Below are 22,436 nucleotides of genomic sequence, written 5' to 3'. Positions count from 1 at the left end.
AGTTTCTATTTTATATATACGCCTTACAACTTGCTTGAATCTCGACGCGAATCCCCCTCTTCCAACACAAACTCGTCTACTCCACGTAGGAAGTTGGCCCAAAATTCGTCCACTAGGCCCGCTGGAAACGCCGCTGCATCCCACTCAAGCATCAAGGCGAATCGATTTCCTGCCGCAATACGTGTGAAGAGTAAAATGCCACCAGGAGCTTTGCGTGAATGACCGACTGAGTCCACAAATTGGATAGCTGGATAAGACGAGGGATGGTAAGATGAACAGAGGTCACCAAGATGAGAAATGCCCATCAGCGCGACAGAGGGTGTCTGTGATGTGGTTGTGTTGGTCGGAGGAATCGGAGTGCCTTCATCGTCCATCTTCGCAAACATTTTTGCCCGTTTTCCACGTTGTACAGCTAATATTTGAGCTCTGGGCAGAAACATAGGGCTCTTGATGTGCGTCCTCATTTGCTTCTGAGCATTTCTGGCACGCAACCAAAATGATTTCTTCTGATCACCGCGAGGTAAGAACCCTGGTAAAACAACGGTTGCATAACCCAATGCCAGTGCAAGCGGAGAAGTGAGATCTGGAACCGGTTCGAGATGGCGACGTAAACTGACTGCAGTATAGAAGAGGGTCGGCAGCGAGGGAGGTGCGTAAGTAGCGCTAAATTCAGCGCCACGAGATTCGGCCGTGCGCAACCAAGCTAAATTGCAGAGCGCAAAGATGGCGTTTGGGATATTGACCTTCTCGGAAGCGCATTTCGAAGCAAGAGCAAATGTTTGCTCACTAGAAAATATCATTTCGAGGTGTGCTTGTTTAGTAGAAGACGACGGGAGGCGGGGAAAAGCATGGCCTCCGATAGCTCGACGTTGGACATTCATCGAGTCTACCTTCCACGCTGCGATTTGAAATCGCGAATTTGGAAAAGGGAGCCTGGATTCCGCGCTTGGTGTGATGGCATAGAATGAATCGACGTCCCATGAATTGCGCCAACGTAAGCTCCACTCTTTCTCGAGTATCCGAAACAACTCTTCGTCAGAGCGGACGCGACCACCAGACGTCTCAGAACCGCCAAGTAGCTGGAGTATAGTGTAGATGTTGGCTGATGTTCCGTCGGTGATAGAATGAAGGGATGAGAAAGCCATGTGGAATTCGTTTTCGCCGTTCTGACAGACATACATGCGACTGAGGCATTTATGAGAGAGCTCGCGCTGACCGAAGATGAAATGGTTGTCGAGCTCAACACCAGATTTGCCGTGTTGGATAGAAAGCGAAAATCCTGCTTCCTCGAAAGCCTCTTGTGGGCTTGAGGGTGGGTTGTAGCTAAAGATCACGTTCGTCAGTGGTGCCAGGCGTCAATAGAGACCTAAACCCACACAAAACGCGACTCGCTGTATCTTCCCGGCGGCATTTCGATTCGAGACGCAAGGAGGGAGTTTCTGATTCGGATGATGGCCCAAACAACGCGTAACCGAAAGGGCGAAATCAAGGTAGGCGGCGCGCGGAAGATTACTCGCGCTGCATGCGTTTTAGACCATGTTTCTGGTTGAAGAGACGCGTACTGTAGATATCATTGAGGCCATTCGCGCGACTAGGCAAAAAATAGGATCTGCAACGGGCGTGTAAGGCTGGCTAGTTGTCTCGCTCAAGGGAACCAACCAACAGTTCATTAGGACCAAGCGGGCGAGAGTAAGTACGAGTACTGCCGGTGGCCTCGGTGCGGTAGTGGTAGGGTTGAAGAGACATAATATGGCGATCGAGTCTGCATTCTTGACGATTTCCTTTGGAGGCGGGAAATGGTTGTGACAAAAAAGGGAAGACTCATCTAAAACCCATCACGCGACTTTGAAGGAGGGGTTGAAGCATGTGGCTCCGAGTGGTACAGCTTCTTCGCCCGTCAATACGGAGGCCCATACTCTCCACCTCTTTTTCAACCATGACCGACGAATTGAAGTATCGCCTGCCAACGAATGTAGTCCCCACACATTATGACCTGACTTTCTACACCCAAATCGCTCCAAACACATCCAAATTTGGAGGCTTTGTCAAAATTTCCCTTGATATCCTTCGCGACAGTTCTACCGTCGAGCTCAACTCCAACGATCTGACACTGGGAGAAGCGTATGAGTTTCCTTTAGCTCCCTTCATACGCTTATAGCTTAGCTGCCAGCACGATCTCCTCCGATGCCTCACAAATTCAACAATGTGAAAAGACTGTCGATGCCGAGCAGCAACGCGTTAGCTTCTCATTCGGACAGACTCTCAAAGCTGGATCCAAGGCGTTTCTGAATATCCCTTTCAATGGCCAACTGAAGAACACGATGACGGGTTATTACTTGTCTACTTGGCAGGACAAGGGAGAAACGAAGCAGTACGCGTTGACGCAGTTCGAAGTAAGCTACAATGGCTAAATTCGTCTTGATTTTCGCTCATAAATAGCCCACGGATGCGCGTGCGGCGTTTCCATGTTGGGACGAACCACTACTCAAGGCAACATTTGCCATCACCATGATCTCCACACCGGACTCTACCAATCTCAGCAACATGCCCGCCATCTCAGAAACAACATACGATCCTGCTAGCCACTCCGAGACATCAGACATCGCTCAGCTTTTGTCTTCTTTCCCCCCCTCGGATAAATGGAAAATCACTCGCTTCCAAACAACACCTAAAATGAGCACATATATAGTTGCTTGGGCTACAGGAAATTTCGGTCTGTTTCCTTTCCTTCTTTGTCCCATTTTCGCTTATTCTAACCACAGTACATCGTGAAACCACTGTTGCATTGCCTCTTAGTCGCAAAACCATTCCTCTTCGCATCTATAGTACCCCCGATGTCATTCATCAGGCCCAGTTTGCGCTTGATGTCGCCGCTCGCGTTCTACCTATCTATGAAGAAGTATTCGAGGTCGAATTCCCTCTCCCTAAACTGGACACTCTCGTGGTATGTCGATACAACTCTCAAAAGCTCTGGCCGTTTATTCAGTTCCAGGCATCTGACTTCGACGCCGGAGGTAATTTCGGCCGCTTCCGTTAAATCATCTTTTTGTTGAGTCAATTGCAGCTATGGAAAACTTTGGTTGGCATACTTCTGACCTCTGAAATTAACCAAAAATTCACCTTTCAGGCCTCATAACCGGGCGAACCTCTGCCTTCTTACTGGATCCTGAACATGCGGACATCAGCGGTAAAAAGAATGTCGCCATGACGCAGTCCCACGAGGTGAGCTTCCGAACATAGCGTGGACATTGCGACTGACAACAGCTCAGGTTGCTCATATGTGGTACTGCCCCTTGCTTTGAATGTAGACGCTTGCCCAACCTTTGCATAGGTTTGGCAATATCACCACGATGAAGTGGTGGGATAACCTCTACTTGAATGAAGGTGCGTGGACGTAGACAAACCATAGCAATTACCGGCAACTCCATAGGTTTCGCTACCCTCATGGGCGAAGTCATTATATTAGGCGAGTTTCTGTGATTGATTTATTCCGAGTGGCTGAGCAAGCTAACAGAAAAGTTCGGCTGCCCTCTGAACAACTGACCAATTACTTATGTCCCCAGGATCTTCCCGGAATGGAAGGCTAGAGAATCGTTCATTTCGGATCATCTTCAATCAGCTTTGTCTCTGGATGCAAAACTGTCCTCCCATCCTATCGAAGTCGAGTGTCCCGATGCGAACCACATCAACCAAATATTCGATTCGCTGTCGTACTCTAAGGCAGCGTCAGGTATGCCTTTGTCTGGACATGCCTCCTTGACATTCAATTTTGCATCAGTACTCAACATGCTTTGCAACTATGTGGGACAGGACAAGTTCCTCAAAGGCGTCTCAATCTACCTCAAAAAGCATCTCTTCTCCAACGCCGTTACAGAGGATCTTTTCCGCGGCATTTCGAACGCAACCGGTGTCGATGTCGTCCGTCTAATGGACAACTGGATAAAGAAGGTGTGTCCTTCACGTCCTCAGATCGCTAGCCCTCAAGAAGTTTGCAGCAAGGCTTCCCTGTAATCACTGTGACAGAGAATGGCAACGGCATCAAGTTGCGTCAAGATCGTTTCACTGAAGCTGGGCTCGCCACACCCGAAGAGAACGAAACCATCTGGTTGGTTCTCTGCTTGGCATTCGTCTTGAATATCTCATTAATCACACTGATAGGAATATTCCGTTGTCAATCGTCACCGTCGACGCCAATGGAGACGCGCACGTGGATAAAACTGCTCTATTGGAAGACCGAGAGAAAGAGTTTGCGATAGACACCACCCGCGATTTCAAGCTGAATAGGAATACCATAGGCGTCTGTGGGTGTTCTTCTCTCGTCGCCGCCGATGTCATCAATGACCGCTTAATAGATCGAGTCCTATATACCCCAGAACGCTTAGCGAAGATTGCGGCTGCGGCTGCAAAGCAGGACTCGATTTTCACATTGGAGGATCGAATGGGCCTTTTGTATGACATCATGGCCTTTTCCAAGGCCGGCCTTGCCCAACCGAGTGGACTTTTAACAGTAATCAACGCTCTCGGTGCCACGGAGAAAGAACGTCAGTCTGATCCAACCACCCAGCTGCATGGCGAGAGTCTAAAGGCTTATAGATTTGGTGTGGTCAAGCATCTCGGAGGCTCTGAGTGGCCTGCTATTCACTTTCTGGGAATCACCTCAGATCGTCGAATCTCTACGCGCCTTCGCTCGTGTTCGTTACGCAGTGGCCTTCCTTCGTCTCAATTCACATGTTTACAGACCCTTTTCGTTCCCCTCGTGCAACGTTTGGGATACGAGTACTCCCAAGACGAGTCAACGGACGTAACACAGCTCCGAACTCTGGCAATCTCCTCAGCACTGATGGGTCAAGATAAGCAGTCAGTGGTCGGTTCAAAGTGTTCTCACCATTGCTGAATTCTGCAGAGTCATCGCCGAGTTGCAAGCCCGTTTCAAGCACTATATGGAGACCGGAGACGACTCTAGAATCCCAGCAGATCTACAGTCGTCCATATTCATCACGGCAGTCAAATATGGTGGTCAAGCTGAATACGATGCTGTTGTCAACATTCAAGAGAAGCCCAAGACTCCCACGGCACGCATGTACGCTCCTTTCAATCCCACTTGACCCACTCTAACATGATATCTTAGCGCAGCAATGTGCGTCAGCCATAACACAATTATTCCTTCCTAACCATTTTTTTGCCGACTAGATACGCGATGGGTCGCACCGAGGACCCGGTCCTCCTCGAGAAAACCTTCTCCTACATCCTCGGCAAATCCCGTGATCAAGACATAATCTACTTTTTCCGCGGTTTGCAGTCGAATGTTTCCGCAAGACGCAAGGTGCCTGAATTCTTCAAAACCAACTACGACACCGTAAGATATTCACTGCGACGTCGTTGTTCAGCTCTCATGACCCCCACCCAGTTCATGAAGCGCTTTGAAGGCAATTTCATGATCAAATCTCTGGTTTCGGTCAGTGTCCAGATCACGTGACATATACACTATTCAATGAATAAATATTTAGACCTCGTTTGGTGGTTTGTCAAGCCAGGAAGATCTCTTAATGGCGCAGACGTTCTTCAAGGACAAAGACAACTCGAAATACCACATGGCTCTGGCACAAACGCTTGAGTCGATCCAGACTCGCATTGCTTACATCAACCGGTCAAGTGCTGATGTTGAATCTTGGTTATCGGAATGGGAAAATCGACCAAAATTATAGATAAGTACTTACAACAAGTTAGTAATATTACAGATTACAACAAAAAAGGAAATAAAAAAAGGAAATAATGAAATTATTGAGCTTGAGCCTCTTGGTCGACAAATTCCATTGCTTCTTCCCGTTTGATAGCGCGAATGGACGAAACCTTCTGGTTGTTGAATAAAACTCCGTAGAATTTGTCCGCAGTAACAAGCATTTCTGGCCTGAAAGTGGTCGTAATAAACTGGGCACTCGATGCGAGTGATTTGATCATGGCTACGATCATATTCAAGCTTGGGTTGACAGAACGGAATGATCCACTAACCAGCAACTGCTGTCCGGTATTGAGCGTCCAGATTAGCATCGATCTATTCCGCATCAGAGAGAGGGTTTACGCAGAATGTCAAGTATTCACCTCGTCAAATAGGTAGAATGGAGCCGGGTCACACTTTTGGATCGCAAAGACTGTGAGGAGAATGGTTAGGATCTACCTTGTCCATCTATTGGATCAAGTCCTACCTGTCGCGAGAGCAACGAGCGATTTCTGACCACCAGAGAGCTGTTGTATCCGGAGTCCCTCGTCTACTTTCGAGTTGAAGGAAACCTAAGGGCAAGATCAACCCATATTCGGATCAAACAGTATTTTCGGTGCCTTGATAGAAACGCCAGTATAGTTGTCAATGGTACTCTGTTGCGTTTCTTCCACGTCCTCGTCCACTTCTTCATCCTGGTCAATGCGTCGTTGAATGATAAGCCGTCCACGACCAGCGGGTACGAGTTTCTCAAACACTTCTTCAAAATTGCTAGCAACTTGTTTGAAAGTGCGCTCGATTGCCTCGTCTTTCCGTTGGTCCAAGACTTGGACGAGCTCCTCGATCGACTCAGCAGATTTATCCAGGTCCTCGCGGCGTTGCAGAAGTTGATCTCGCTGCTTGGTGAAGTTGCTGTACTGTTCAAACGCCTTTTTGTTGACGTGCGCGAATTTCTGAAGACCGTCCCTGACGGTGTGCAGCTTTTTCATAAGCTGCCAACAATATTAGTCATATTGGTCACATTCATGCTTGGACTGACACGGTCCAGTTTTTCGCCCGTGTACTTTTCGAAAGCCTCTTCAGGCAGCACTCCAAGATCACGAATGTTTCTATTGCATTCGTCCTTTCGCCCTGCTAGCATTTGTCGCTTGGCCAGGTATCGCTCTGTCGTCTTCTGCTGGCGAGACATATTTCGGCTGTCTTCTGTTTGTTGTGTCTGTAGCGCCTCGCGCGAAGATCGAAGCTTCTGCATCCTTGCTTGCAGCCCTTCGATCTCCTCCTCCATTGCTAATAAATGAACAAGTGAGTAGAGAGAGCGGTAAGCGATTCCACGACATACCCTGAGTTTTCTGAGTCAGCGCCTGAATGGACTTGTTCAATGTGCGCAATTCTCGTTCTTTGGACTCCAGATTGTCAACAGCAGTCGCCTCATCCCCATGATCACCTAATCCGTCCAATTTTGCCTTCAGCTCGTCACGTCTTCGCCTGAGTCGCTCGTTTAGTTCGATCTCGATGGCATTTTTCTTGCCCTCGAACTGTGTATCTCAACGATTAATGAGCGGGCAGCAAGAACGGAGTAAACTGACCTTATTCTTGCTCTTTCCCAACGCAATCAACTCTTTCCTCCGTTTCTCGACTTCTTCGCTGAGAGCGATGACCGCCTCTTCTTCCTCGTCCGTCAGGCCTTTTGTCAGGGGGCTTTGCAGTTCTTGCTGATATCCAGCTAGTTTAGCATCTAAACCACTCAACTCTACTTCGAGTTCCTGTTCATCTCGTTCCAGCTTGGCAATGCGATCCTTGAGTTTCTCCTTCTGTTTTGTCAACGTTGTTCCCTCCTCCAACAACCGCTCGCGCGACTCGCGGGTTTGCTTTATTTGCTGGTCAAGGACTTGAATGCGGCCATCGAACTGTGCAATCTCTTGGTCCATTTTCAGCACCGAGGCCTTGACTTCGCGTGAGCGGGTGTCTTCCGCCTCCCATTTGCTGCGCCAAGTGGTAACATTTTTTATGGCCTCAATACGAGAGCGTTTCACGTCATGATATCCGCCTGTAAGTGCACCTTTGCGGTCCACCCTGTCTCCGTCAAGCGTGATGGTGTTGATGGAATGGGTTTTCACATATTCTGCGGCGATGTGGAGATCTCGACAAACACAAGTCTTGCCGAATACTTGCTGGAACGCCTTGTCATGTTTTGGGTCATATTCCATCTTGCTCAAGATGGGGATGGCATCTTGAGCATTCGGCATGTTTACTCTGGTGGGCTTCAGACGGTTCAGAGGCATGAAGGTGACGCGACCCGTCTTCTCCTTCAACATTATCTCGAGTACTTTTGAAGCCGTCTCGTCATTGTCGACTACAACATGAAAAAGGCTGGCTATGGTTAGCCCAGTTGTCATTCAGGTTGTCATGGCCATACCTGTTTCCTGCGGTCAATTCGATTGCAATATTGTACTTTTGATCCGTGATTTCAAAGAGTCGATAGAGCGGGCCGTAGACGCCTGGAATATTGTTGCGTTCAGCAATCTTATCGACAGCTCCTAAACCGACTCCAGTATCCTGTAGTCTGATCAGTAGGTAGATCAAACGGACGTAAAACACACCTTGTCCATCATCCCAGCAAGGACTCTTTCTGCGCTCTTGAGCTCGGTTACAGCACGTGTGACCATTTTATCAAGCTTGGAGTCCTCTCGCCAAAGATCTTTTCTCTTTTCCACCAAATCCGCCTTTTGTTCCTTGAGACGATTGATATCGTCTCCGAGGTCTTTGACTTTTTGTCGGCCATCATCGATTTTATTCTGGATGCCCGAGATTTGAGTTTCGACTTCGCTCAGAGTCTTTTGGGTTTGTTGAAGCTCAGACTTGGTGGTCTGTACAGCTGCGCCTTGTGTCGTCTTGTAGGCGTCCATGGAGGTAATTTCTTGCCTAAGATATGCGTCGCGTTCAGACTTGGTGCGGAACTTGGCACCACGACCTCGTTTGGCGAATAACGCCTCGAGTTTGGTATTGGCGTCGTCATGAGCACGTCGCTCAGAAGCCTCTTTAGCACGAGTAGACTCCCAATCCGGTAGCAAGGCACTCAGTGTCCCCTCCCTAGCCTTGATTTGTTCTTCTACCTGACTCAGCTCAGACTCATAACCCTGCTGCCGACCACCAGCTCGAGCGCCAGCACTTTGCAAGTCTTTGACAGTGCAATCCAACTCTGTTCGTGCACCGATGAGCTCTGTAAGCTCGTCTTGCGTGTCTTGTCGCGTGGAAGTTATGGTCTCGAGCGAATGCTTGGTGTCGGAAATGGATTGTTCCACATCCTATGTCGCGTTAGACACCAGCAGAATAGATAGGCAAACATTACTTGGATCTCTTTCTCCCGCTCGTTAAACTTTTCTCTCCTTTGATTAGCCCCGTGAACCTCTGCGCGTCGCTCTTGTTCAATGTCCTCCAAAGCCTCCCCCACCTCTTCGAGCTCGCGCTGAAATAATGCATACTCGAGACACCGCCGATCTTTGTCCTTTTCCTGGAACTCCTTGAGCTCTTCTTTCTCCTCTTCCAGTTCTGTCAGACGCGAGTTGATGTAGTCGAGAAGTTCATTAATCTTGGTGCGCTTCGCGTCAGTTTCGCTCATAATCCTCAGTGATTCTGTTCGCCGTTGTTCGTAAACCTTTGTTCCAGCTACTTCTTTTAGTAGTGCGAGTCGCTCTGTGTCTTTTGCATTGGTCAGGGCGGTAATCTGCAAACACATGTCAGGACTTGAGTAAACAGAGTCGTAGAGGGACGCACCCGACCCTGGGGAACAATATAGTATGGATTCGATTTGCTGAAGCCTGCACTTTCGAGGAGGTTCATAACTTCTGCCTTGTTGGCACTCTTCTTGTCGAGAGAATATTCATCTTTCTTGATGCCAATTGTGCGGCGGAGGATAAGTTCGTCATGTCCCGTTGGGAACCGATTGTCGGAATTGTCGAATATGATCTCGACATAGGCTGAGAGAGTCGACGTAGTGGAAACGCCTTCATGAAGAAGTGCTTGCCGCTCCTCTCGAGTTAGAGATGTATATGCATCCGAAAGGACGAAACGAATAGCAGCGAAGAAATTACTCTTGCCAGAGCCATTTCTGCCGACAACAACATTGTGACGAGGGGAGAAGGGTTCAATTTGTGTTTGATCACGGTAGGACTTGAGACCTGGAACATAGTTGGTTATGCTAAGCATGTTGCATGGACGAGTACCTTGAATGGTGAGGGATTTGATATAGACCATGGTGGCCTTGCTGAACGCGTCGACGACGCGAAAACTGAGCACGTGGGTGTGACTCATCACACCCCCCTGCGATGCCTTTCGATCCAGTGAGAGACGCGGTCTTGAACTCACCAATAGCGAGCTTTAGCTCTCCTCTTCCTTCCTCCCTACCTCCAACTCCACAGTCACCCTCTCGCCAGCTCCCTAACCGTCGGCCAACTGGACTGGCCGCTCTATTAAACGATGACCCACCCAGAACCTCGAAAATCGCCCACCTCCTTCACAACCCCGATGACAGATTAGCTGAAGCACCATCTATTCGGAAAATGACTAAATACAGCCCCATTAATCGTATTTCTGCTCCAGAAAGCGTTCTTCGGCCCATGTCACAGGCTGAAATCAATCTCTACAAAACCTATCAGGGCAAAGGCACCCTTCGTCTGGCCAAGCGAAAGCGCTCACCGGAGGCTCCTGCACCAGAAGAAAGGCCGCAAAAGAGGCATGCGGGTGACGTTGGTGTCGTCGTTGATCATTGCATGTTTTTTTCTTCATATTCCCCGTTTCAACACTCACCCAATAATAGATAACACACGTCCAGAGGTGGGCGTTGCTCAACGTGAAACATCGCCAATCATTGGCCTCAAAAGTTTCAACAACTGGGTCAAGTCGGTGCTGATATCCCGTTTCGGACACCCAGCTTTGCAAGCAAGCAAAGTGGTCGGCAGAGGACCACGAGCGGGTCGAGGCAAAGTGCTTGATATGGGATGCGGCAAGGGTGGCGATCTCACCAAGTGGGCAAAGGCCCGCGTTGCTGAACTTTTTGGAGCTGGTTGGTATGCCTTCCCTCTACGACAAGATTATTCTCAGTATGATTGCAGACATCGCAGCCGTATCTGTCGACCAAGCCCGTTCTCGATACCAATCCAGTCGTAACTCTCACTTCGAGGCGACTTTTGCCGCTCTCGACTGCTACTCTGAACCTTTATCCAAAGCATTCTCTCCAGCAAAATTGGCCACCCCCTTTGATGTCGTGAGCTTGCAGTTTTGCATGCACTACGCCTTCGAAAGCATTCAAAAAGCGCGGTGTATGCTGGATAATGTCAGCAAGTGGCTACGCGTAGGCGGGGTCTTTGTGGGTACCATTCCCAACGCGGAACAACTATTGTCCGTTCCCCTTTGAAATGTTCCATGAAGCTGATGTTGTCTTCAGGCATAATTTGGATGAGATCCCACCAGATAGCGACGACCTAAGCTTTGGCAACTCGGTCTATAAGATTCGGTTTGAGGATCGAGTAAACAAACCCGTATTTGGCCACAAATACTGGTTTTATCTGCAGGATGCCGTCGAAAATGTCCCAGAATATGTGGTCAGATGGGATAATTTCGTTCAACTAGCAGCCGAATATGGGCTTCACCCTGTTTATAAGGAGGAGTTTCACGACATCTTTTCGGAGCATCAGGACCACCCGGAGTTTGGCCCGCTCATGGTTCGCATGAAGGTTGTAGACGCCAACGGAGAGAGCTCTATGGATGAGGCTCAGTGGGAAGCTGCTAGTAAGTGTCGTCAGATTGGAGATGCCGTCGTCTGATGTGTTACATCTAGACATCTACATTGCTTTTGCTTTCGAAAAACGGTAATCCGGTGTTTCATGACTCCAGTGTACATTGTTTGTTGTACTCTTTACTCGTCACTACAGGACGCAAACTGAAGTGCCGCTTGACGTTGCGCAAGGCTCAGCCCCACCCTCAGCAAAGTTGAGCAGACGAGCCAGTACTTCGAAAAACGGTAGTTTTGGGAGGCCATTAGCGTCAAATAGAGTGCCTTGGTGCACTCCAGTCGTGTTGAAGCCATCCAACCACGATTCATCGTCCTGAATAGTCAGAAAAGGAAACTGTTGCCCCAAAGAAAGTAACGCACCCGGTTGTCCCAGAGAATGAATTCGTGGCAGTTAGTGCTGAAGAGACAACTATCGAGTATGTCTCCAAAAATCGAAGCCTGACACTATGTTAAGTAGTGGCATTCACGCCAACTGAGGTTTCTTACCTGCCAACGCAAACTTGCTGTCGAGTTGTCGGGTAGCCAAACGTCCAACTCGGTTATCGCTCCCTCGATACCTAGACTCTAAGAGACTCGTAGGCGTTATAACTTGGTTCCGTATCAACTCGCACACCTTGAGACGATCCATCGTGAAGTGGGAAGATTCCTTTGAGGGAAACGCTTGTGCATTAGCGCTGTAATGCGACTGGATTCCAACTCCATCAATCGCCACGCCTGAGCTCTGTAGTGATTCCACAAGTTTCAAGGCGCAGTCTGTCTTCGCCTGAGAGGGGAAGTTGCCGCCGCTGAATGTGTTCCTTCAGTCTCAGCCGACGTGTAACAGAATGAGTAACCCACACTAGGAATATAATCAGCCTTGCCAATAAGTACTACAGTTATGCCCGTACCGTTGTAGTCATTGTAGAACAGCTTCATGTCGGAACCAATCTTTTTTCTCGCCTTGTCAGCATTGATAAAGGCCGTGTTAATAAAGGAAGAATCGTGGAAAAGCATGGGAGACGAAGAATTGCCGTCGATAGCAAACGTCGGCCATCTTGAACGGGGTCACTTATGGAAACTGGGCATAAGTTGCTGACCTTTGGGCGCTGACTACACAGTCTGTAAGGGACATGCCAGGTGTTGCACTATCCGACCTAGCTAAAAGTCAGTTTGCGGAATATTAGCCTGGGTCTTCCGCACAGAGCTTCGTTGACGACATCCCAAGAAACAAGATTTTTCCCTAGTCCTTGCACCACAGTTTGGACAGCAGTCGGTATGATAGTTTTGTTGAGCTGCGACACAGTGAAGTTGAAAGGATTGTTGACTAGCCAATCAGGACGTTGGTTGTGCCACAGTCTAAATAAGGTCAATTCCTAGAGGCCAATTTCCTCGGCGACCCACGTGTTGTGTCTAAACGTCCAGTCAACAAAAAACGAAATCCAGAGTCAGTAAGATTACCCTCGGAATGCAATACCGTGTTGGAATGCAAAGTCCCTCAGGCTCTGGCATGCGGTCAAATTGAACACCCCCGGTGCTACAGGCTCATTTGAGAACCATTTGCAGTCATTTTCAGCTACAGCCAAGTTCCAAGTGTCCTTGAAGCGTGCCTACAAACTTGGTGTCAGGAGAGCTGCACCACAGAAAACAAAGAAACTCTACACTTGTCCATTCCGCATTTTGAGTATTGAGGGTCAGATCTGCTATGGTACTTCCGAAATAAAAGGTGGAGGTCTTTAAGCGCTTGTCGTTGATCGTTTTCAGCACAGAGCGGATAGACACATTTTGCAGGTTCTTGAACCGTGGGAGATCAGTCAGGAGGGAGACGGTTGGGGCAGGGGACGCCGCCTGTATCGCGGCGAGGAGTGTGGTGACAGTGAGGACCCAGTGCATTTTGACTGAGTTGTCGTTCATAGCGCTCATAATAAGAACATGTCGGCTGAACTTCGGTCGATAGAAGTGGAGTCAACTGACCCTGCGTTGGGGAAAAAAAGTCGCACTCGAAGTCGAAACCTTTTAAAATAGGACGTGCTTCCACGCCTTCAACAAGTCAATGGAGACAAGGGAGAAAGAAATTATTATTTCAAGTTGTACTTGTGAGTGGTGGTTCTCTCCAAACTGCCTGAGATGAATTTAGCTGGCATTTTTGACGACAGCCTGTTTGGATTTCACCTGCATTATATACCTGTCGCTGCCATCTTGTTGCGCCACTCGTTGCTGGGAGTTTGCGCGGACACTCGGCGTGGTAACAAACTGAGCAACCAAATCCAGTTTTTCCACTTCAAGTCCAAACCGTTTGGCAAGAAACTGCATGTCGCGGCGAGTGCGGACTGCTTTGCGCTCATCTAGAAGTCTACTGAATGTCGAAGCGGGGATGTGGTTCAAGGTGGCAGCGTCGGCTTCAGCATGTAAACGCGAGTTGGAGGTATTCCTGACAGTCTGTTCCTGTTTGGCAAATAGACGTGAGAGTGATTCAGGAACTCAGCCCCAACTAACCAGGTTGACGGTTTGCATATGGTGATCTACGCGTACTTGCCCAAGCTGACTGAGCTTGGATAAGAATTGAGGGTCCTTTGAATCCTCTATGATGTCTACAGAGCAGCTTGAGTGGTGAACTCAAACCACACCATATTTTTTTTACCTTGATTCTTTGTTTCACTAGCAGCTTGCGTGGGACGAGATGGACGAGCACCTGACCACGGGGGGTGTGGGGTAGCGGGGCGTTTAGGAAGAGCTCTGACTGTTTTTGAGGTTGAGGCTCCCATAGAAGTTATTTCCAAGTTCAAGGTCGTCACAGATCACGTTACTCCCCAGTCTATTCAAGTAGTCTGACCGTTTTATGGCCAAGCTTTGTTGTACAAGTAATCAAGGAGAAAGTAATATATAGTAGAGAGAACAGCCCTTCCAACGACCACTGACTGATGGAGGTATACGGGAAACGATAACCTAGTTACTCAAGAGGTCGAGGCAGTCCAATGAGCGATCGACGGTAGCGTTGTTGTTTTTTAATGAGGCAAGGAGCGCGCGGTCGTAAGAGTCGTGATATGATTTAGGAATGGTATGCTCCCATGTTTTGAGGTTGCTGGTAGGCTTGGTACATGTAGGTCTGATAGACATGAGGGGGAGGAGGAGGTGCCATGCCAGGATAGGTTGGTTGAGTCATGTTCATCATGGCTGCTGGGGGTGAGGGAGCTGCATATTGAACCGGACTAGAAATCGCTCCATTTGGTGCTAATGGTCCTCCACGACGAGAGCCGTTATTTGCTTCACCAGGTCGCATACCAAATGGGCTATATGGATCAACACTGGGAGAAAAAGAGGGCCCAGAAGTTGGCGTGCGACGAGCGGTAGTCGGACTTCCGTAGGTCGGGTCAATTTGCAGCTGGGCCGGGCCAGCTTGTGAGTTTTGGCCACCCATTTGGAGAGCCGCCATCATGGAAGCGAGTCCTTGGTCATTGGAAGGATAACCTGATGGTAAACCCGGAACCCCGAAACCATTTCCAGACGATGTCTTTGCCTTTCCGCCCCCTGGAATGTTGGAATATGTTGGCTGGAAATTTGGAACTGGCAACCCAACTTCTTCGATCAACCGGCGATATGCTTGGGTGGCGATGACCTTCAATTCTATCAGCACGCGTTTCGTCGCCTCGACGTATTTGTTCTTCATCACCGGGTCGATGAAGGGGCTGGTGAGGATTTTGTGAACAACGGCGACACCGTTGACTTGATCTCCCAAAACATCGGCTAAAACGTGATCGCCAGGGGAAGAGAACAGGGCTTCAACAAGTTCAGTCGAAGCTGAAGGCTCTATCTTCTGGTTGACGATCCTCAGAACAGTGAGGGAAGCCAACTTGTGGGTGCAAAGGTGAGAGAGATGCGGAGTAAACCGAGGCGCTAGGAGATTGTATCGCGAAGGGAAACCCGATGTGTCGAGCAGCCAAGTAAGTAGGAGGGCGCCATTGGGATTCGTTGCAAGTGGAATTGAGTTCAGTATGATGGCAGTCGCAACTCGACGTTGCTGACTCATGGTAATGTGAGGACTCTCGAGGCAAGCCCTCATACTACGTGCTCCAAATCGTCCTTGAGCAACTTCCCACATTCGGTCCACAATTGCATCAAAAATGAAGTCGTTCGCTGGCGAACCAAACCGCAGACAGCACCTGTGGAACGGTTATTACGCCTGTGCTACAAAAAAGGGCGAATGCTCACTGGACTACATAATTGCCAAACTGGTCAAGAAGGAGTGGTGGTGTGTAAGCACGCAGATTTTGAGCAACGAGAGCGACTTCCTCCGGGTTTTGAACACATTCGATGATTTTCTGCGCTGCCCAGGTTCCGTTTTTGTGGATGCCGATCATCGCGAGGTTTGGGGCAATCCTTTCTAGCATAGCAAATCGAGGAATCTGAGAGCATCTTTCAAACAGTTTTTGGACGACCTTGGACGGTTCAATAAAATGATAAAGTATGATCACATCACACACCGTATTTCCCAGCCAATCAGAAGCTAGATCAACAATTTCACCCTCCAGGAAATCGGTCGCAACTTGGTCGATCTCCTCCACGGTCATAGTACCAGAGTCAAGTCGCTTGCGCAGCTCACGCAACTTGGAGGCATCCCAACGCCTGTTGTGAGGTCTCTCGGAAACCAACGGAATGGTCGTATAATACATTGTCGGCGGACGGAATTCTAATGATCGTCAGTTGACGAAACAAGACAAACAAGTTCATACCAGCTAAAGCCTGGACGTCAGCCTCGGCATCCAAACTACCAGCACTGAGCTGTTGCATCACCATCTGCTGTTCAGTGACCGAAGCAGTCCAACCAGGAGGTTTGGAAGCTCCATCGTTGACAAGGGTCGTAGTGTGGTTGCCAGCTGCGATCATGCTGAGGAGAAGATTCGAGCGATAGTTTTCAACAGCTCCTCCAAGCACCTGTTGATCAGCGGGAATCGTGGAGGCCCCTTTGACGGTTCTGAGCGCGTGAATCGTCGCCCCGACACTGAGATCGCCGACACCCTGGACTGTAACGCTTGGACTGTCTTCAGCTCCAGAACCTCCTTCGTTGAAGTTCTTGACTGGAACTTTGGCAAAACCAATACGGATTGCGCCTACATCGCTTCCGAGAACATCACGGCCATTGAGTGCCTTGCGAGCTCGAACAGCGTCATCGAGTCGCTCAAAGTTGACTATAAAGGGTGTAAAATTATATTCAAAAAGGAATGTGGATACCTACTGAAACCGCAGTTCTTGTGAGTCAAAACTCTGGCGGATTCGATAGGGCCATAAGGACTGAAGACACTGAGAATGGTGGCCGGGGTCGTTGTGGAGGGGATGGATCCAATCCAGAGGGCACGCGTAGGCGAGGACTGTAACTCCATACCCCCTAGACCGGAGTTGGCATTGTTGGACTTGGCAGTACCGGGAGACGCGGGGGCAGGGCTAGTCTGATTGCCTTTTGCTGGAGCCACTGGTGCACTGTCCGCTTTGCCGAAACCAATTCGTACAGTCTGCCCGTTAGGCATTCCGATGTTACCGCCAAGTCTGTTGAGAACATCGTCTTTAGCGCGGATAGCGTCTGCGATATCCACAAAGTTCACAAATCCGCACTCCTGAGTTTCATAATGAAATCAGATTGCTCTTCCTGGAAAAGAAGACCCACCTTTTCGGGTAACAGCCGCAGACTTTCAATGGCACCATAGGGGGCAAAGACATGAATTAGCTGCTCGCTGGTGACAACTCCATCAAGATTTCCAATCCACAGAGAACGGGTTGGTGTCTGGACTTGAGACGTTGGTGCCTCAGCCTTTGGAGATGTAGAACGATTTTGGGTGCCAGGAGCAGTCAAATAGTTGGACACACGTGTGGCGAGCTCTCCGTTAGGGAAATGAACCGTCGGGGAAGGCGCACTCGGAGTGGCAAGTTTTGTAGACTTCAAAATGCTGGCAGGCGAGTTGCTAGTGTTCACAGTTAGGCCAGAGCTCTGTTGAGTAAGCTCATTGATATAACCATGAGCTTCAAGCACATTCGGACGACGCTGCAATGAACGCATAGGGTCGTCCAGATTCCCAACCGAGATGGCTCGGGGTCTGGTCGGGGCTAAATGTTCCGACGGTCTGAAAGCTTGGGCGATGAGGGATGAAGTTCCATAACCCGGCTCTTGGTTGGAGGAGTCGTAGGTTGCAAGACGTTGGCGGCCGTAGTTGCTGTCATCATAATCAAAGTATTCGTCTTCTTCTTCACCAGAAGGGGTTGCCAAGTGAGAACCTGGAGCAGCAGACGACCGGTTCCGATACGGATTGGAGACGGTGGTGGCTCGCATCCGTGAAGGGTTTCCAGCGAGATGAACTGCAATCGCTGCCTGAGCTTGGTTACGCAGCTCGGATATAGTAGCAGCAGGTGGGGGACGGTGATCATCCAAACCAAGATAGTCGAGAGTGTGAACGTCTCCAAAGTCATCGGTGGAATCGGCAGACGTCACTGAACGAAGATCTTCGAGGGTAGAGAAACCTCCGCCATTCGACGATGAGAGCCAGGATGAAGAAAAGATAGAGGGACCAAAAGCATTGGAAAGCCCACCAGTGGGCAGCGTGAGAGAGCCGGAGCGAAGACGACTGTTTGGCTCTCGGGCGGCGGAAGTTGCGACAGACGATGCAACAGAGGTTGAATGACGCAAGCCTGGACGGGAGGGGGTAATAGCTGATGTCGGGGTCGCTGTTGGTCGGTCAAGAAGGGAATCGGTAGAGCCGGTAAGAGTAGCGAGACTGCTGGAAGCCGCGGCAAAACGCTGAGCTGCGAGTTGTACGTTTGACGGCAGAGTTCCGGCCCTTGCCCGTCTGAAACCAGGCGGATAATTGGTCGGTGCAAGAGTTGCGCTATCTGCTGGAGTTGTCACGGATGGGGAAGGCGCCTCATTGGACACGGCAGCCCTTGATTCTAATTCTCGAAGAGCGGGTGGCCGGTATCTTGCACCAGTAAGCCTTTCCTCTGCCTGCAATTCTCGAGCCCTAAAAAACGGGTTAAACGGGTCAATGACGTGGATAAAGCTATATGCCTTTTCGCAAACGCAGCCGAAGGAGCTGGTGGAGGTGTCTTGCCCGACACTGGGGCCCTAAATGTGGCGTTGTTGTCGGGCGTTAAGGACATTATAGAAGAAGAAGGATTAGGGATTATGAATGTGCGGACGTTGCCAAAAAAGACAATTAGGTCGAGCGTCGTACAATGCGGGAGAAATACAGAGGCCTGAGCTGGCCCAGGTGGGAGGAATCGAGAGGGAGACCAGGTCAGCGTCACATTTGTGACCAAGCTTCCTTTCGAATTCCTCACTCCGCCGCCGACTGTCAGGCGGGTGAGAGAGAACCAACATTTCGCTTCCATGAAAAGTGATTGTAAACTACTGTACGCCCAACGTTGACTGGTAGATTTGCTTGCCTTGCTCAATCATATCCGAATCTTGACACAACTCACCCAACCCTCTAAGACATTCTGCGAGATTCCGCAATGCCCTCACTTTCTGGCAAAGTGGATATGCAGCACGCAAGAATGCAAATGCTATGTCTCTCTGCCCACCCGCCACATAAAATTGACCTAGCCGCACCAAAGTCAAACTCAAACCCTTGACATCTTTGGTCTGTCGTTGTTTCGCTGCAGCAACAACCAGATGTTGCAATCCAGTCTCCAGTCGATGCTGGGCCACATCAATTGCCGCTAACTTCACAAGAGCCTGGGCGTCTTCCTCCGCAAAACCCGAGCTCTCAGCCGCAATTTGAGCTCGTTGGTAAAATGATCTCGCCTCCTCCAATTTGTCCTCTTGGAATGCAAGGTCTCCTGCATATTCCAATAAATCCGTTTTAGGTACTTACACTGTGCGAGTACTCACCATCAATCAAGTCACAATGAAGTATTCCGTAGGCAGACGTCCATCCAATCCTCACCATCATCGACCTTGCCTGTTGAATCCACTTTTTTGCCTCTGCTTGTTGGTGCAAATAGGCCGCCGCAGTCCCCAGTGACAATAGCGCGAAGGCTCCAGTTATTGATTGCAATGTTCCCGCTTCTTGAAATGCATTGAATGCTCTGGTGTAAATCTCTTGAGCCCCCAAATAGTCGCAACGCGCAAGAGCACTGTCCCCCTTGCCAATGAGAGCGACCCCAGCCTGTCTATACGCGCCAGCCTGTTTGAGAACAACTTCGGCCTCATCAAACCATTCGTCGGCAGCGCGATCGTCTCGGAAAACCAAAATCTTCCAGAACGAGTATGAAGAGGCAGTGAGCAAGTTGGATCAAACAAGCACGCACCCTACCCAACAAATACGCTGTTAGTCCGATGTTCGTCAGGTGATCCAATTCACGAAAGAGCGCCAAAGCCTCCCGACTGAGACGCTCTGCAGTCTCTCCATCACTCGAATAGAAAGCAATTTCTGCCAGACATGACAAGCACTTGGCTTCACAGTATTTGCTCTGGGATTCGACGGCCAGTTTGAGCGCATCTTCGTATAACGGTTTGCACTCTTTCTGACGCTTGGTACTTTTTCTGAACTGCGCAGATAAAAATGTGCACTCTGTTATTGCTTTAGCGCGAGCAGAGTAACTTGGTATTCCGTACCGGCACGACCACGGATGTTACCTATGCTTTCGTATATTGTGAGAGCTTCAGTGCAGAGAGCCTCGTAATCCATTCGACCGCCGATGGTGAACATTGTCCACGCGAAGTGATAGAGAATATCAGCCTCAAGTAATCTGTCTTCGAGCTTCTGGGCGACAGTCCTAGCAGTCTCGAGTATATCATAGCTGCCCATGTGCGTGTAACGAATCAGCCTGGAGATGCTGATGGCAGCAGCAGCAGCACTTCGCAATTGTTGTTCGTCCGTAGCCTCGAGCGCAAGACTAATGACGGTCAGCATATTTCCGATTTCCTTGGTCAGTCGCTGTGCTATCATTTGCCCATGGCGTCCTCTTGGAAGTTGTGAACGCGGGTTCCACAATAAAATAAAAATTAAAAGTTACCCAAGGTCTGACGAGAGTTCAGATAGTCCCATGTAGTATGCCAGCATCGAGGTGTGGGGGGCAAGATGAGTTTCCGAATACAATGTCATATGAGCACGAATTGGCGCAAGAACTCGTGTTCTATTGTGGCCATCATTGTAAGCTAAGGATGTCTGCCAAAGGACTGATAATGAGCGTCGCGCATTGGGGATCCCCGGAAAGATCAAGGTAAGTTGCGTGTTGTCAATGCCGTCGGGCAGAAGGGACAGTAAACCGAGAAGAATGGTGGCCTAAGAGCTTGATTAGTCGCAAACAGCATCAGCGAATGTTCCTACCTCAGGATTGGCTTTCATACGATGGCCATTCAGAGAAATTCGTATCGATACGTCAAGACTTGAGGTTCGGTCCGATACACGGTTCAATAGCGAGCTCTGTTCTTCGCGCCAGCGCAGTAGTAGTGTTTCTGGACTATCCGTCTGGGCCAAGTTTGCCATGAGCGAAATTGCAAGTGGAACAGAGTCAACGGCGGCAATTAAGCTATCCAAGCATTTTAGCGAATCTCGATAGACGGCGAGAACGGTAACAAACTTGTCTATGCTTGGATCATCTTCGGCGCAGTCTGAAAGTGCTAGAAATGCTCTACGGGCCGACTCAGGATCAAGTGGACCGAGTTGAGCAATAGGCGGCCTCGACCATTTCACCCCCATTGGTCGTTCGGAACCCCGCACCGTGATTATAACTGTCAGAGTAGCTAATGAACAGAGAGAGACCAAAAGGCTCTCTACCTCCTTTCGAACCGCCTCAGCATTCTCCCAGGGCGACTCGAAATTGTCCAGCACAATCAAAGACCGATGATCAGTGTCCCCAAGCACTTCCAGGATCTTCTTCTGGAGCTTGGTGTCTTGCAAGCCCAAACAGCTCGCGATAGCCGTCAATAGGTCGTCCTTATTCTTCGCTGCATCGCATGGCACAAAGAATCGTCTGTGGCCGAAGAGCTGAGCAACTTGTGAATCCAACAACACCATCGAGGCGACACTCGTCTTGCCGATACCTAGAAAGTATCAAGGTCTGAAATAGGTCTTAGATGCTATATGACCTGCAGCGCCGAGAATCGCTACCCGAGCCGGAGAGTTTGGGTCAAGGACCATCTTCACAATGCTCTGAATAACATCTTGACGCCCAAAGAAATGAAGTGGCGCGCGAGGAAGGTTTGGACCAGACAGCATGCTATGCACAAATTAGCTACGGATGAGTACTGTGATCTGTGACTTGCACTGGAGGTAGCATAGCCTACAAGATGTAAACGCGGTAGTCTGATTTATCAAGAAGCACCTACCTGTTTCGTTTTGATCTCATTCATGACGAGACGACGAACGTCGTGAATTTCGTCTAGAATTCGACCGTGTCGTACAGCACTTAGAGTCTCCGAAGCAACGAGACGTTCTCGTAGACGAACCGCTGACTGGAACTGTCCCAAGATTAACCACCACTTTCACAGTCGATATGAATAAGACCAACAGAAAACACGTCAATGGCGTGCTGAAGAGCTTATAAGCCTATGCGAGAGGCTGGAAGGCAGCCTAGGTGTGTACCTTGATGTCTCTTTGTAGTCGCTGTAGTCTGACTTGGTCTTGAGATTGGGTTACGAACCAGGCAAGAGAGTCGCGTTTAAAGATATTCTGAGTTGTGTGGCGTAAGGAAAGAATTAGGACTCCTTTGGCTGAGATAGCACCTTGAGCGTGGAATGAACTGCTTCGAGCTTCCTAGGTAGTGAACACGGCAGGAATCAACCTCCGTTCAATGGTCAAAAGTTGGATTCAACTCAACTGGCACAGCTTCGAGATGTCATTCAGCAGTTCAGCGCTAATATCTGGCTGGAGGTCGTGCACTTGACCAGCAATAGCAAGAGCCAGCATGCCGAGGTCATGGGATAGAGCACGGGCATCGTTTTTATTCGATGTAGCAGTCTCA

General features: G+C 49.4%; 7 protein-coding genes across 7 annotated transcripts; 2 read left to right on the top strand and 5 right to left on the bottom strand.

Annotated features, from left to right (window-relative positions):
• Positions 1-23: 23 nt before the first annotated feature.
• On the bottom strand, positions 24-1,746 carry MIND_01047500 (uncharacterized protein; the record flags this gene model as incomplete). Its single annotated transcript, XM_037367061.1, has 4 exons — positions 24-1,323; positions 1,377-1,518; positions 1,563-1,609; positions 1,664-1,746. 4 exons carry the CDS (start codon positions 1,744-1,746, stop codon positions 24-26), a joined length of 1,572 nt encoding a protein of 523 aa, XP_037216455.1.
• Positions 1,747-1,864: 118 nt separating this feature from the next.
• On the top strand, positions 1,865-5,705 carry MIND_01047400 (Aminopeptidase; the record flags this gene model as incomplete). The annotated part of the gene is made up of 22 exons (XM_037367060.1): positions 1,865-2,121; positions 2,171-2,393; positions 2,440-2,713; positions 2,763-2,944; positions 2,993-3,014; positions 3,065-3,079; positions 3,128-3,222; positions 3,270-3,283; positions 3,332-3,384; positions 3,431-3,476; positions 3,564-3,730; positions 3,779-3,948; positions 3,996-4,105; positions 4,159-4,301; positions 4,353-4,541; positions 4,594-4,691; positions 4,739-4,857; positions 4,904-5,080; positions 5,129-5,137; positions 5,191-5,356; positions 5,408-5,455; positions 5,508-5,705. 22 exons carry the CDS (start codon positions 1,865-1,867, stop codon positions 5,703-5,705), a joined length of 2,775 nt encoding a protein of 924 aa, XP_037216454.1.
• Positions 5,706-5,778: 73 nt separating this feature from the next.
• MIND_01047300 (Structural maintenance of chromosomes protein) lies at positions 5,779-10,000 on the bottom strand (the record flags this gene model as incomplete). The annotated part of the gene is made up of 13 exons (XM_037367059.1): positions 9,940-10,000; positions 9,491-9,894; positions 9,066-9,440; positions 8,317-9,021; positions 8,133-8,272; positions 7,303-8,086; positions 7,056-7,251; positions 6,756-7,003; positions 6,337-6,708; positions 6,204-6,288; positions 6,100-6,149; positions 6,010-6,052; positions 5,779-5,960 (listed from the first exon to the last, which is right to left on the bottom strand). The coding sequence occupies exons 1-13, from the start codon at positions 9,968-9,970 to the stop codon at positions 5,779-5,781; spliced, it is 3,615 nt and encodes a 1,204-aa protein (XP_037216453.1). The 5' UTR covers positions 9,971-10,000.
• A 41-nt stretch (positions 10,001-10,041) lies between these two features.
• Positions 10,042-11,587, top strand: MIND_01047200 (mRNA cap guanine-N7 methyltransferase; the record flags this gene model as incomplete). The annotated part of the gene is made up of 5 exons (XM_037367058.1): positions 10,042-10,483; positions 10,533-10,778; positions 10,828-11,113; positions 11,160-11,503; positions 11,553-11,587. 5 exons carry the CDS (start codon positions 10,042-10,044, stop codon positions 11,585-11,587), a joined length of 1,353 nt encoding a protein of 450 aa, XP_037216452.1.
• Positions 11,588-11,640: 53 nt separating this feature from the next.
• Positions 11,641-13,406, bottom strand: MIND_01047100 (Beta-xylanase; the record flags this gene model as incomplete). Its single annotated transcript, XM_037367057.1, has 11 exons — positions 11,641-11,820; positions 11,868-11,945; positions 11,994-12,071; positions 12,121-12,260; positions 12,322-12,345; positions 12,395-12,540; positions 12,584-12,640; positions 12,687-12,842; positions 12,888-12,896; positions 12,945-13,093; positions 13,146-13,406. 11 exons carry the CDS (start codon positions 13,404-13,406, stop codon positions 11,641-11,643), a joined length of 1,278 nt encoding a protein of 425 aa, XP_037216451.1.
• Positions 13,407-13,616: 210 nt separating this feature from the next.
• Positions 13,617-14,248, bottom strand: MIND_01047000 (uncharacterized protein; the record flags this gene model as incomplete). Its single annotated transcript, XM_037367056.1, has 3 exons — positions 13,617-13,928; positions 13,980-14,028; positions 14,079-14,248. 3 exons carry the CDS (start codon positions 14,246-14,248, stop codon positions 13,617-13,619), a joined length of 531 nt encoding a protein of 176 aa, XP_037216450.1.
• Positions 14,249-14,532: 284 nt separating this feature from the next.
• Positions 14,533-22,381, bottom strand: MIND_01046900 (uncharacterized protein; the record flags this gene model as incomplete). The annotated part of the gene is made up of 21 exons (XM_037367055.1): positions 14,533-15,643; positions 15,693-15,919; positions 15,965-16,170; positions 16,214-16,669; positions 16,717-17,092; positions 17,143-18,487; positions 18,535-18,850; positions 18,912-19,307; positions 19,360-19,723; positions 19,779-20,041; positions 20,086-20,435; positions 20,487-20,755; positions 20,801-21,002; positions 21,054-21,516; positions 21,562-21,692; positions 21,739-21,755; positions 21,802-21,933; positions 21,984-22,004; positions 22,058-22,144; positions 22,198-22,228; positions 22,293-22,381. 21 exons carry the CDS (start codon positions 22,379-22,381, stop codon positions 14,533-14,535), a joined length of 6,852 nt encoding a protein of 2,283 aa, XP_037216449.1.
• Between the last annotated feature and the right edge of the window lie 55 nt (positions 22,382-22,436).

Source organism: Mycena indigotica (assembly GCF_014461135.1).
Source record: "Mycena indigotica strain 171206Taipei chromosome Unknown Mind.scaff0009, whole genome shotgun sequence".
NCBI classification, from domain to species: domain Eukaryota; kingdom Fungi; phylum Basidiomycota; class Agaricomycetes; order Agaricales; family Mycenaceae; genus Mycena; species Mycena indigotica.
Note: the sequence above shows the minus strand (reverse complement) of the source record. Positions and strands in the feature narration are given on the sequence as shown.